The 13916-nt window shown below is 36.6% G+C and overlaps 1 protein-coding gene across 1 annotated transcript in view; it reads right to left on the bottom strand.

Moving 5' to 3' along the window:
- Positions 1-13435, bottom strand: part of CDH12 (cadherin 12, type 2 (N-cadherin 2)) — a gene marked incomplete at its 5' end in the record, with an annotated part of 69625 nt that extends 56190 nt beyond the window's left edge. The window contains one exon of the mRNA XM_009865348.1: positions 13268-13435. Within this exon, the coding sequence (XP_009863650.1) occupies positions 13268-13435 (168 nt within the window). The remainder of the gene's footprint in view (positions 1-13267) is intronic.
- Between the last annotated feature and the right edge of the window lie 481 nt (positions 13436-13916).

Genomic DNA, 13916 nt, shown 5'->3' with positions numbered 1-13916 from the left:
AAATTCAGCACATATTTACAGTTCTTTTGACATGATTAGATTAGTTCTCATTTTTAAGGCTCAAAAGCTGTTCTGAGGTTTGATTTTTACTTACAAATGTTTTTTTTTGTTTTGTTTCTCTACACCTGCAGTTTACGAGTATACCGTCGTTTACCAAAAAGGTTTTCAATTCTGAGGAGAATAAGAAATGAAAATTATCATTACATCTCATCAGCAAACAACCATTAATAAATAATCCAGCATCTAGGGACCTAACTGCATAATGGCCTTCAACCAAACAGCTGTAAACGCTATTTGAGATTTTTTTCTAATTTGTCACCATACGTGTACTGTGTATATACAAGATTATCCTCTCCAGCTTTTTCTTTTTCTATATTTTTTTCAGTTTTCTTTGGCAGCTGCCAACATACTGCACTGCAGTTAATCATGATAGCATGAATCTTATAGGTAATGAAATTGCAATAAAATATTTTGTTGCTCTTTGATCTAAACTTTAATGTATTATCAGGAAGAAAACCAATAAGATCATGTATATTATAATATTCTTGTTAGCTTTAGTTACCAAGGCACTTCATTTTTTTTTATCTTGGCTAAGGTACAAGGGCACTGATTTCTTTCTATTTAGGAAGAATCCAAAGACAGCAATGTAGAAATAATTCTAGAAGACGTTGGAGCCACAGACAATCAGATATGTGTGTCCTAATGCCTAGGAAACAATACTACTTAATCTTCTTTGAAGAATCTTAAGTTTTGGTTTTTATGGTGGTACAGTTTTACTAGGATGGGAAGAAAATGTTCATTTCCAGAACTTCCTCAAGTTTATAATTAAGGTTTTCTTCTAGATCACATGAAGTAGAATTCTGATATGCTGAGGAGACCAAATAAAGTTCCCGAGTAATCGCTTTAATCATGCTGTTATTACTGTACAAAACGATCCCGCCATTATCACATCCTTTTCCATTGATGTTGCTATATGGAGAAGTGGTGGCAGAATGGTCATTTCTACAAAGTCTGACTTTCATGCGTCAGACAATGTGCTTTCCTGATCTCCGAGGGCTCTAGATGATCAGCTTCATTATGTATCATGACCTAGAAAGAACTGCTAATATCCAGTCTATTGAATAAGAAATTATTAACAAACAAAAAAAATCAGTAAGGAAAGTCCAAAATACAACCACAAAAATATTCTTGGAGGTATAGCCTACAAGCTTATTTAAGTTTTGTCAAGGCGTAACACGCCTTACAGACAGAAAAAGGATAGTTTTCAGGAGAAAATGTCTTTTGTTTTGCAGAATGTCAGGCAGCATGTAATTGGCATTTATCAAGTAGGTCTACTGGTAATATTCTGGTGATCACACCATTGAAATAAATCAGTACACTTATTCCCTCTATAAAATTTAAATTGCATGATATATGTGAAAAGTTAACATGATAAAAAGTGTATCGCCAAGGATGGGACACAGAGTTTGCAAAGCTCTGCTTAACATCTCTGTTTCTGAAATATCTTGTGGGAGCTTTTAATATTTACTTTATTACTCTGGCACAAAATATAATAACACAATTTTACTACAATTCATTCACTATTAAGAATGTGGTCAAACCATTTACTTCAGGATCTAAGTCAAGCGCTCTAAATCATCTGTATTAGAAGAATCATTTTTCTCTCCATCAGTCCTCTAACATCAAAGCTGCATGTCTAAAATCACCTAAACAGAACATGCTCAACATCTTTAAGACTCCTTGTGAAATTTTGATTTTCACATGCTCATTGGGTAAATGGTTCTCCCTAATACAAATATTACCCTTCTTCACTGTGTTGGCACAGTCTAAAGCAGAAAATTAGTATTTTTAAAGGTAAAAATGTGAAATCAAGTGTAAGTGCATAATAGTTTACTGTTCTTTAAGTTTTGGTTTCTTGCAAATTTAATTTAATTTAATTTAATTTAAACTTGCAATTTAATGTGTGATATAGACCTAAAGGCAGTGATACAATAGGATTTCACTTGGCCTCACATTTGTAGTCTTTTGTACTTTACGGCAGGTATGATCAACTTATCAAAAGTGTTATTTCTGTCTTTCAATTTAAGTGTTTAAGGGTGAGATCTATATACTAAGACCATTCCTTTTGCAATGAAATCTGTGGGTACTAAGTGCTTAACTACAGATCTTGACAAAATTTTAAGATCACATTTATAAGATCAGCAAACTTGCTGTGGAAGCCACTGAAAAAAAGTAATTCTCATAAACTCAAGAGAAAACTCAAAAGAGTTCATCTAGAATATTTATGCTATTTTCCTTTTATTTTGTAGCTTCCGTTACATAAAAATTCAGCTAAACTGTACTTTGGACTCAGAGAAGACAGCTTCAAAACTGCCTGGTATCTGCAGCTCCTGTTGCTGTCAGTAGGAGCCTCTGGATTGTTGCAAACACTTTTAGTGCACCTCATTTAATGGTTTTACAAAGAGTGCAGCTCTCCTGGACACCTGACTACGACTGTGATTGTTGGGTATTTCTGAAAATTACTGCTGTGATTACAATTATATATTATATATGGTCTGCTTCGCTTCATGTTGCACTGGAGCCTCTAAATTTTCAAAAAGCAGGCCCACCATGGTCAGAAGCAGAAAGGCTGTGCTGGTTTCTTGCTCGGACGGAAGGCCTCAGGGACAAAGGCAGGTGCTGCCAGAAATTAGAGTGACAAAGCAAGTGACACTGTTGTCTGTGAGTCACTTTGCAACCAACTCTCAAAGCAATGCAAGGCAACCCCATGCTGTTAAATCCCTAATCCTAGCTCCTCTTCAGTATCAGAGAGGAGGTGGAGATGCATGGTGCTTTTAAGCTACCCCAAGGTTACTGTGGATAATTTCATGCATCCAATCTAAATACTCTGTGTTTTGAATGAGTAATTTCTTCACCACTCTCCAAGGAAAACACATTGGGGTGGAGTGAATGTCATGATTCCTGCCAAAGGTTGCTGAATTTCTGTGAACCATGATTGTTTACACCTTCTAGACAGAAGGTAGCAGATGTAAAATATAATTATTAATGATAATAATCTACTATGATGATAATGATGTGTTTAAAACTAATTGTCCTATAAATCTTGCTGTTAATGATCAATTACCATCTAAACCTGATGATAAGGGGAAAATGAATTGGGTAAGTGCAGACTAACAGAATTTTATGACCAATAGATAATATTTAAATTCTAACCACTGCTGTACTCATTTGTATTTCATGCACTATTGCTTACTGTGCAATCAGAGCATTACATTTTACCTAGTTATAAGTTACCTATGTTTTTCTTTGGTTTATTTTCACGCTCTGCTTTGCAGCTAAGGGATGAGTCTCTCATTGTTTAGAGCTTTAAAGAGGTTTTTGTTTTGTTCAATCAGTAGTCCAAACAGACATCTAAGAATAGCCTTTGCTAGTTATGCATTCCAGAGAAAGTTAAAAAACAATGTAAGTGTAGCAGATGTAAAATTTACTAAACATTTAATATTTTGAGAATCTATGGTAAGTGAATAGTTCATCCTCCAGTTTATTTCTCAGTTTTGTTTCACAATATTATGTTTCAGTTGGGTTTTGTTATATTGTTCAACCTGAATCAAATGTTTTACTCTTCAAAATGCTTTACAATTAATGTCATTCATCCAAGAGTGACAGCTATAAAAAAAAAGGTTCTAGGAGAGCTTTTACTACGACTACATCCACTTTTGTGGGACAAACCAGCTCTTATTTAAAGTGATTGAAGAACTCTGATGTGGAAAGGAATAAGAAAAAAGTAAGAGAAAGTTGGTGTAAGTATAAACAGAAAACTGCATAGAGCTTGAAATTTATGTTAACTCCTTTACGTTGCACATACACAAATAGTAATAGACGTCTACTTAACTGTCAGGTGCTGTGACCCAAGCTGGGCTGCATGGCCTGGATTGCAAAGCATAGGCTCAAAAAAGCTACAACTGTACAAAGAAATTTCATGTACCAGCTGTACTCTGCAGCCCAGAAACTAACCAGTATAGAATGGCCTATTTCCATGTTATTAAATTCTTTCAACCACCCTAAAATAGGTCAGCTTCATGGAAAGTGACTGCAGAAAATAGTTTCTGATCTGTACTAATTTCCATGAATGCCCTGAATTTGTCTGAGACAGTTTTACTTGGTGTTGGTCAAAATTGTGTCCAGTGCCTGTAATAGGGCTAATAGTAGGGGTGACTTGAACGTCCAGGTACTTTCCCTGACACTCTCATGTCCTTCTTTAAGTCTTCAAAGCAAAACAAAATGAGCTCTTGTGTATCTTCTTTTAGTCTCTGTAAAAATGTCTGTAATTCTGTGGTAGTTTAGGAGGGGGAAAAAAAGTAGTACAGAGGCTTTTTTTATGACTAGCTGTCAAACGTGTAGCTAACTCAGGTTAGCTACAGGCAAAGGTTGTCCCTGCCCATGACAGGGAGGTTGGATTAAATGATCTCGAAGGTCGTTTCCAGCCTAGGCCATTCTATGATTCTATGAAACATCACTGAGCTGTGTGACAGTGTGGTGGCCAAACCAAGCAAGATGGAGCTGTGAAGAGCTTTATCTGGGATGGAGCGGACTCATGACCTCAGTATAGCAAAATGTGGAGAGACTCAGAGCTGGACATGAACCAACAAAGGACATGTAATTTTATCAGTGTTATTACTGGGGAGGAGATGGCTGAACTGCAGCTACAAGATGAAAATGAGATCAAGGATACATTTGTGTCTCTTTTAGGAGAAGGGAAACAAGAGTGCATGTTTTATGGAAGGATAGACAAGGTGAGGAGGAAAGAGGAGGCAAAAGCAGGAGGGGACAGAGATGCAGATAATACAGAGGTGTGAGACTTGGAGGGAATGTGTATTAATGTGGAGTTACCCTACATCCTCTTCTGATTCCTGTAAGAGCACTGTGTAAATATTGGTCTGCAAGTATTTATTCATGTACTGTTTTGATTATTATTTTGCTGGTGTTAAAGCTGCAGTTAAGTGACGCACTGGTATTACAATGCAAAATTATAACAACCTCTGCATAGCCACTGATTTCATGATTGGCTTACAGTCACACGGGGAGTATTTGCATTCCTGTCTTACATCATTGCTTTAAATATTTGTTTAAAAATATGTGTTCAGCTCAAAACCACAGTTCTAGTTTACACTAAAACTCACAGGATAATGGAAATCAGACTTTGTTTAAGATTTTCTGGCATTAAAAGATTTAAATTTGGTTTACAATACCAAGCTGGTGCTTGTTTTTCCCACTTATGTCTTACAACACAGGGCTTAGAAAATTAACAAAGATGGAGTAGACCAGGATTCAACTTTCCCTCCCTTTCTGATTCAAAACAAGTTCTGATTCCGTCTCCCACTGTCATAGATTCAGGTAGGAGCGGGTTAATTTTCACAAGAAGCTGGGAGGGGGCACAGCAGAGATAGCCAAACAAGCCAAGGGACACGCACTTTATTACTGCCTGCAGGCTAGCCTGCAATGAATCTGTCCACCTGTCCTGTGTAAGTATCCCCCATTTAGTATAAAATAAGTAATTAGTTGCTGGAACTGAATTAGGGCATCTTGTCTGCCGGGCAAACTCTTTAATCAATGAAAGCTAGACTCATTTTCATTCCGAGAGCCAGTGAAGATACAAGTGCTTATATGAAGCACAACAACTTGTAACAGGGGCACAGAGAGAAGCCGTACTCCCCTATCTGAACTGCAGTGAGTAGAAGAACTTCCCAGAAAGTTGGGCAGACTTCTCAAAACACTTAATTAGGCAAACTGGAGCTCTGAACCTTAATCTAAAGTAAGTTTTCTAGAAAATTTTTCAAATAGGGAGGGAATGAATTTCCATAGTTGTTTTAAAAAATCAAAACTTGTGCTGCTATTATTTTAATTTTTGAGACTAGTGATGAGAATAATTTCTGAATCACATAGTCTTTTTCTGTCTAATTTACTACTGGGTGGGGTCTGCATTGTATTCTTCGGAAATCTTTAAAAGCAGATACCATTATCTGAGGAATTTCTCTCTCACAGGCCACTGATCCAAAGCAGTGAGTTAAAAATTTTTTCCTTCTACCTCATGTGGACCAGAAAACCTTTTACTTGCACTCTCCCTCTGAACCAAATTTTGCAATTAAGTGGATAAGAGTGGTTCAAAGCCACATGAATGGAATCACTCACACTTAGTTGACTGCCTGGACAAAATTCGCCTCTTTTGCATTGTAAAACCTATGTTAAATAGTGTGTGTGCAATTTCTGTGCTGTGGTAAGCTTTCCAGAATATATAAATTCGTAACTATGATAAGAATTTTAAATCCACAGAGTGTGTATGCCTAAGTATGTATAGGTAGGTAATTCCAAATTCCACAATTAGTTGTCTTTTCTTTCAAAACATTTCTACAGATTTTATTACATGAAAGTTAACCTATTAAAATATGCTCTGAACCAATAAACAATCATGGAAAATACGTGCTATCTAAAGAGCAATAATATGCAAACTCTATTCTTAATATCATAACTGTGAAATAGATATGAGATGTATATAATAGATCATCCACAAAATAGATCATTCAAGTAGCATAAAAGGTTGTATAACTAAGAGGGAAAAAAAAAAAGGCTAGCTCTCTTTTGTAAAGCTCTCTTTTTCACTTGCACTGAAATTCCGGAAATTGCATCAGTGAAAGATATTTTTTTCTAGCTTCTGAATTGACTGGTTTGTTGACTTTTCTGTTTAAGATTGGTGTTTCCTTTGCTTGTCTGCCATGGAGGATTTAACACCTGATGTGGAAAGCACTGTACTGCCCACTCTTGAAATCCAAATCCAATTAGCTGCGAACTTCTACAGGCAGATAACGTGCAAGGTATTAGGAGAGATCCTTCAATCTTGCCTTACTTAAGGTGTCATTACCAGAAAGATGAATAGTTGCATTTCTGGTTCCAAGCATTTCTGGAAATTTGCCATGCTTTTTTATGCAAACTAACCTGATGGATTTCACTGGGATGCTTCTGAAAAGACCAGTGACAGCAAAAAATGGGCCATTGTGATGTCTAGGTGCTGCTTTACAGCCATCTGAACATTTTAAATGTGGTTGCGAGAAAGCCCTGAGAATGATTTTTGACCATCAGAGAGCTGCTTTCTTAAAAGCCAAGACATGTAAAACTAGTCAAAATTCAACTTTAACTTCATCTTTCTTCTATTAAATAGAGTTTTCAATCATTGCCCTACAATACTGATTTCTCCTGTGTGTTGGAAGTGATGGGATAAAACATAACTCTAGCCAAATAGTTATTTTGAGTAAAAAATGTAACTTCAGGGAGTATCACCCTAAAAAATACACAATTTAAAAATAAACCTGATTTACTGCTGATGTCATAAGACACTTGAGAATGGTCTTTTATTTTCTAATATCAGAATAAAAACTGTATAAATTTTAAAATTCAATTGCATCTCATCTATACCACGGCCTCATCCCCTAAAAGTGTACTTATGTCATATTAGAATAAAAAGGCATACTACTCCTTTGCCTAAAATGATTTGCATGTGCTTTTATTGCTCAGCATATAAGGGTTTATTTCTGTAAATTGCTTTCACAGTCACTCTGTCATCAGTGAACAAAAGAAAGACAGGAAAACTGAAGCACAATAACCTTACAAAATATGAATCAACCACTTCACTTAATTGGTTTGATTCCATGAAGTATAATTTATACCAACTAATTATACAGTTTTTGTCATTTAAATGTTAAAGTAAATATAACCCATCCATCCTTTCCTGAAGCTTATTTTAAGAGTTGGAAACAAGCCACAGCTGTCCTTGCAGCTAGCTCAGATTGGGCTAAGGCACTATGCATTAGGGGTTAGCCCATTAGCTTCTAGGAAGGACGTGCTGAACTGTCTTTTTACTTAACCAGCTACTGTGTACGTGAATGGCGGAGAGAGAAAGGCCATCAATTCCCTTCTGGACCAGGATGCTTGCCTACAGATAAACAGCTTTTATCCACTCTTGTCTATTCAAGGGCAATGTTGTGTTATGCCAAATTTTCACTTAATTGCTTGAACATCGTTGCTGTGATAGGAAAAGTACTTCCCCTTTCAGTCTTGGCCCATTTTTTTCCATTTTTTGAAAGAATTAAACTTTGTTATGAAATATTAATTTCAATATTTACGAAAAAGTTCTATTTATAACAATGAAACATGCACAGTAATGAAAAAAGTCAGCCTACTAATGAAGAGTCAGGCAAGACATATAAAACACTTTCAGGAATAAATTTCTATTAATAAAATAATTCAGATTCATTTTGCCTTCTAGTTAGAAAGAAAATATAAGTTTTCTGAAGTGTCTCAGTTTCCTGAAATGTGGGCCAATAGGTACCTGCAGGTCAAACAACCCTGACAGAAGAAATATAGAATGTTTAGAGGTTTCCCCTTTGTTGCACTCCTCATTACTCTGAGACATGCAAGGTAGAAGTTCCCCACTGAATATGTTCAAAAGCACAGGTTTTGAATAAAAAATTCCATATTCAGCTTTTTTAGCAGGAAATTCAGTGGATTTTCATCAGTGGATGCTGATATCCCCTCCATACCTGCCCGTTTCCTTAAAGGACCCTCGATGAGATGAAGGTGTTCCGTGATGATACATTTTTTTTTTGGCAAGCTTGTAATATATTATTTATCAATCTAGCTTCTTCCAAGTATTAATAATACATGTTCTCCCACTTCTGCTGTGAAATCTTTTTTTTTTTTTCAGCTTAACTGAGTTCAGAAAATAAACTGAAACTTTGTTCTGTGATAATTAATATCTTCTTATTTGATAAAATAATCTACATAGCATGGCATCTTTGGTATAATCCTTTTGGGAAACTGTGGTTCTGGTTATTTGATGCAAAATCGTCTACCCTGCCAACATTTGTGTTAAAGGACCTTCAGTCCCTTCTTCCAGTCCGCGGTTGGACTTCCTGGCTTTGTTGACCAAGAACGAGTAATGTGATAGTGGAGGTCTCAACTCTAAGAAACAGTGATGGCTCTTTATGTTTTGTCAGGCCTGACCCTGGCACCTACCTGACTCTGATTTTAAAGACTTATTTTCCAAATAAGCTAAAATGTTGCACAAGTGTCCTTTTAGCTATGGTAGTCAAACAAAGAAAAAACTCCATTTCCTGGCAGGTAGTCACTCTGAATCATTGCAACATTTTCAAAGAGCAAAACTGAAAAATACAGTTACTATATTAGAAAAAAAAATCATACTCAAATACTTTCTGTTTTCTATCAATCATTTTTGTTTAGCTGTAATTAGCGTTCTGTCTCTGTGAATTTCAGGCACACTGTACATCATATCACACACTGCTTAACCAAAAGGGACTGGCTAGATAAATCCCCACTGATCAGGTTTTTTTGCTTTCACTATTGTGATTCAGTGGAAGTCCTTAGTTTATGAGAATAGAAATGCATTGTCTGTAACATAACTTCCAAAAAAATAATGTTTCAGGTAATGGTCTGCCTTGACCAATACTGTTGCAATACACTGGAGACCCCATACTGACATTTTAGCTTGTTAGCCATGCTAAATGTTTATTGTTTTCAGTATCAACATGAACCTCCTCTTCGTTTTGTTGAGTCACTGCTATAAGTCAGCTTCTGTGACAATAGAAAAAAAGTTTTTCAACCCTATTAGCATGCAAAGCACAGAATAAGCTTCATCTTCTGTGATTTTTTTGCTCCTTCATAGCAATAATTAGGCATTAAATGAGACCTGAAGGCTTTCTTCTTCAAAGGCAATGATATATTCCATGATTTCTCTGCATCATGAAAACTGAAATTACGTGAGACTTGTACATTTCTGCAACACTACAGTAGATGAAGGCATGCAATAAAATAGAAAATTACGATAAAATAGAAAATTACTAACCCTCCTACCAGTATAGAAAGCAAAATACCTAACTCAGACATAGGAAAGAGCACTGGGCCCAAGGAACTTGCCAATGTGCTGAACTGTTCAGTTTACAAGCAGTTACGTTATTTCCTCTTGCACCTCCATCAGCAGGGATTCCAGCTGAACGGAAGAAGTAGAATGCAGGAGTTGGCGGTCTAACAAGTACTGAGGACAAGGACAGGGGGAATGTTGGTTCAAAAAAGCCCTCTGGGATGATTTGCTCATGGACCACATTTGGAGCATCACAGAACGTGCCTTGACAGGATGTCAGGAAACCCAAGGAGGCACCAAGTGGCTGTAGTCCATGGGAGCTCTGACAAAATAAGGTAAGACTGGACAGAGGTCTTAGAGGTGAAATTTAGGCTGGCAAGCGAAAACTGAAGTTAAAGACATTCATAGCATAGTCTGAAGTTGTCTCACTACGTATAATCAGGGAGAGAAAGCGGGAAAGGCAAAGTTTTAAATGCCTGCCTGAGAAAACCTTGTAAGGAGATGGGATTCACACTGCTGGAAAGTAGAGGCACTTGCTGAAGAATGGGTTCCTGTAGAGAAGATGCAAAATTCATTTTGGCCATACGAGAAAGAGGCTTCAGAAAGTTTTCTATGAATATTGAGATCTAGCTGAAAAGTTCAGGAAAATTTGCAGGTGTTGAAAAGCACAGAATTCAAAACAAGTGTGGAAGTACACAGTTTGGACAAAGAGTGCGATTGCCAGAATTCCGCGTTCTTCATGCAGAGTGCTTCAAAATGTGGTGTTAGTCCAGTAGGAAATGCCGAAATGAGACATCACACAGAATCAAACTAGGGTCCAGTACAGAGGAGAAAGAAAACCACAATATAAAGCCCAGGGCTAAAATGGGAAATAGTTTGAGTATCTTCAATGCCGAATACTAAACAAGAATATGAGCATAATAGGCATCACCAAAATCTGGGAAAGAAGAAAATCAGTCAGGCAGCACAGTACTAAGGAGCAAAAGAAAAATAAAGAGGAAGGGCAAAGTAGACCTCGTCAGTGGAGGAATAAAGATGGTTGTTAAAGGAAGCTCTAAGTCAAATAAGACTTAAAGAAGAGAACAGTGTCAACACTTAGCTAGTCAGGAAAAGTTTTTTAGTTCTAAATTTTACAGCAACCATAATGAGTTTAAATGCAATTATCTGTGCAGAAGCAGTAAGAGCCAAAATTACATGATGACTGTACTCAGTAAAAAAGAAAAAAAAAAGTGGAAATAAATAAAACTGAGGGATATTGCTATAAAAAAGCTGAATGGGATAGTTGAGACAGTTAAATCACTATGGGTGGTGTGGATGCTATCTAGGGACACCATTTTGAAGACTCACAGCAAGTGCACAGCATCCATTCAAAAGCAAGTCTGTAAAGGGTAAACAACACAGCTAATAAAAGCAAAATCACATTTTTCAAAAAAATGAAGTCGTGTCTCAGGGAGGACAACAGAAAAAGCCATAAAATCTGCTTTATCTATAAAACCACAATAAAGAAGACAAAAAATGAGTTTGAATAAATCTCTGGCAAACAAGCTAATAATAATTGTCTTTTAGAGACATCTGGAGGCAAAAGCCTGAGAGGAACTGTGTAAAACCAACTCAAAATTGAGATATAGAAGACGTGCTCAGAGAAGATAAGATAACAAACGTAAGATGTAATACATTACTTTTCTTTGTGTTGAGCATAGAATAGCTGGGGAATTTTTCTATCCTGGAACCCTTCCTTATGGGGCAGCTCATGAGAAGGTTACATTAGCTATAGAAGCAGTTGTGGAACAAACAGACACAGTAGTAACAAATCATTGAGATTAGCTGTTACATGCACAAGAGCCTGAAGGATGAAATCAGTGAACTATTATGATGTGTAATATTTTGCTTCAAACCACTGTGGCAGGAGAAGGCTTGGAGGTGCTAATATAACACTTCCTTCCCTAAAGAGTTTTATGAGTTCGGGGGAGCTAAGGATAGATATGACTGACATGCACAGGGCAAAACACTAGGAACAAGATTTATGGACTCATGGAGAATATTCTGTACTGAAAAAGACGCAACACAGCTTTTCTAAATCAAGGTCATATTTTGCAACACTTTCTGACTTCTTTGAAGAGGTCAACATGCAGGTAGATATGTATGGATGGATTCAAAACAAGTAAGAGGAAATTGTTGAGTGATGCATGATTGATCTGTGCACCTCACTAACAGAGGATGTTGTGGACTCTGAAATTTTACTTAAGTGTCAAGGCAATGGAGCAATCTGCTCTAAGAATAATCCGTTCAGGGCTAAATACAAGGACATCACCTGGGCCAATATTGTTAGAAACTGAGGAAATGTTCTGGAGTATTGTCTGACCTGTTCATGTGTGTACTCTCTAGATAGTGTAAGAGACAGAAGGCAAGGCCAGATGGATCTTTGTCTTAACACAGTCATTCTTACATGCAGAAATGCAATGTATTTGCATACTGAGAAAAAGAAGAAGAATTTTTATGAGAGAAAACTGTGAAGTTTCAGGTGTGTTTTCGTACCTAAGGAGCATTTATAATACATTAAATGGGATTACAGTTCATGTGCAAGAGAAGAGACACAAAGTATAAGCTGCCATCATCTTACTGCAAACTCACACACATGTTCTACTATGATTTTGCCTCACTAACAACATTTAATAGCTAATTGTTTTGGCATAGTTATCAAGGTTTATGCTTGATTAGTTTCTGCATTTCATAGGTACAGAATACACAAAACTTCACTACATTTAAGGAAAGCAGTAAGTGACAATCCTGCTAATCACACACAAACTATGAAACTCTTTAAATTAGCATACTTCTGAAAAGCCTCATTTAAACTAATTGATATGAAATGCTGTAAACTGTCAGTGGATGAACACTATTTTGAGTCAGTAAGCGTTTCCAAGGACAGATATAATCTTCAAGGCCAAGATGTGTAAAAAAAATAATAATCTGTTCCTGATTATCATAACAACAATGCTAAGCATGAGCCATTTCCATCTTTGGTACCTAGAAGTCTCAAGTATAGCCTCTTGTCATTTGAAGGGGATCATCCAGTCTACCTTGACAAAATATTGTTTTCCAAATAAATTTTAAGCATAAAAGAAATGAACTCACAGGCTCAAGCTTGTCCTCTTAAATATTCAAATCTTGCACTTTCAAATTGAACTTTATATTATTTTAAAAAAATAACAGCATACTCTAAATTTTTTCTCAGTACTCTGTTCTTCTTTCTGAATCTCAATTCCTTAGCTAAAAAATTCTTCACATTAATACTTTCAGTCATGCCGATTTGAAAATTAGTGCATTTGAAATACAACATACTCTTAGGAAACCTGGGTGGGTTGTCATTGACGTCCGTGAGAGTAATGTTTACAGTGGTAGTACCAGCTAGTCCTCCCAGCTGTCCTCCCATGTCCTTGGCTTGGATTAGAACTTGATATTGTTCCTTCACTTCTCTGTCCATGTTTGGCAAAGCTGTTCTTATTACACCTATGAAAAGAAATTGGAAAGACAAAGAACAAGTAAACAAAATGCTGCGATTTTCTAAAACTACATTTTAATACTGAATCTCCTGGACCAGGAACTCTTCCGAAAGGGCTGATAAGAGAAGAGTTCACACAGAAACATGCAAATCACTTGAGCATTTCAGAAGAGTATTCCTCAGCTATTCAACCATTGAAAATGACAGCTGTGTCTTTTCCATCAAGACATGATTAGCTATTAGGAAAAAAATCTTTACCTAAAGAATGGTGAAGCATTGAAACAGTCTGCCCAGGGAAGTGGTGGAGTCACCATCCCCAGAGGTGTTCAAAAAAATGTGGTCATGGTAGCATTGGGTTGACGGTTGGACCTGATGATCTTAGAGCTCTTTTCCAACTTTAATGATTCTATACTTCTATGAACAGCTGAAAGAGAATGATGCTTCTTCACTAGGGATGTGAGTGACAGAAACCTAAGTTTGCCACTGGAA

The sequence above is a fragment of the Apaloderma vittatum genome, unplaced genomic scaffold, assembly GCF_000703405.1.
Source record: "Apaloderma vittatum isolate BGI_N311 unplaced genomic scaffold, ASM70340v1 scaffold11302, whole genome shotgun sequence".
NCBI classification, from domain to species: domain Eukaryota; kingdom Metazoa; phylum Chordata; class Aves; order Trogoniformes; family Trogonidae; genus Apaloderma; species Apaloderma vittatum.
Note: the sequence above shows the minus strand (reverse complement) of the source record. Positions and strands in the feature narration are given on the sequence as shown.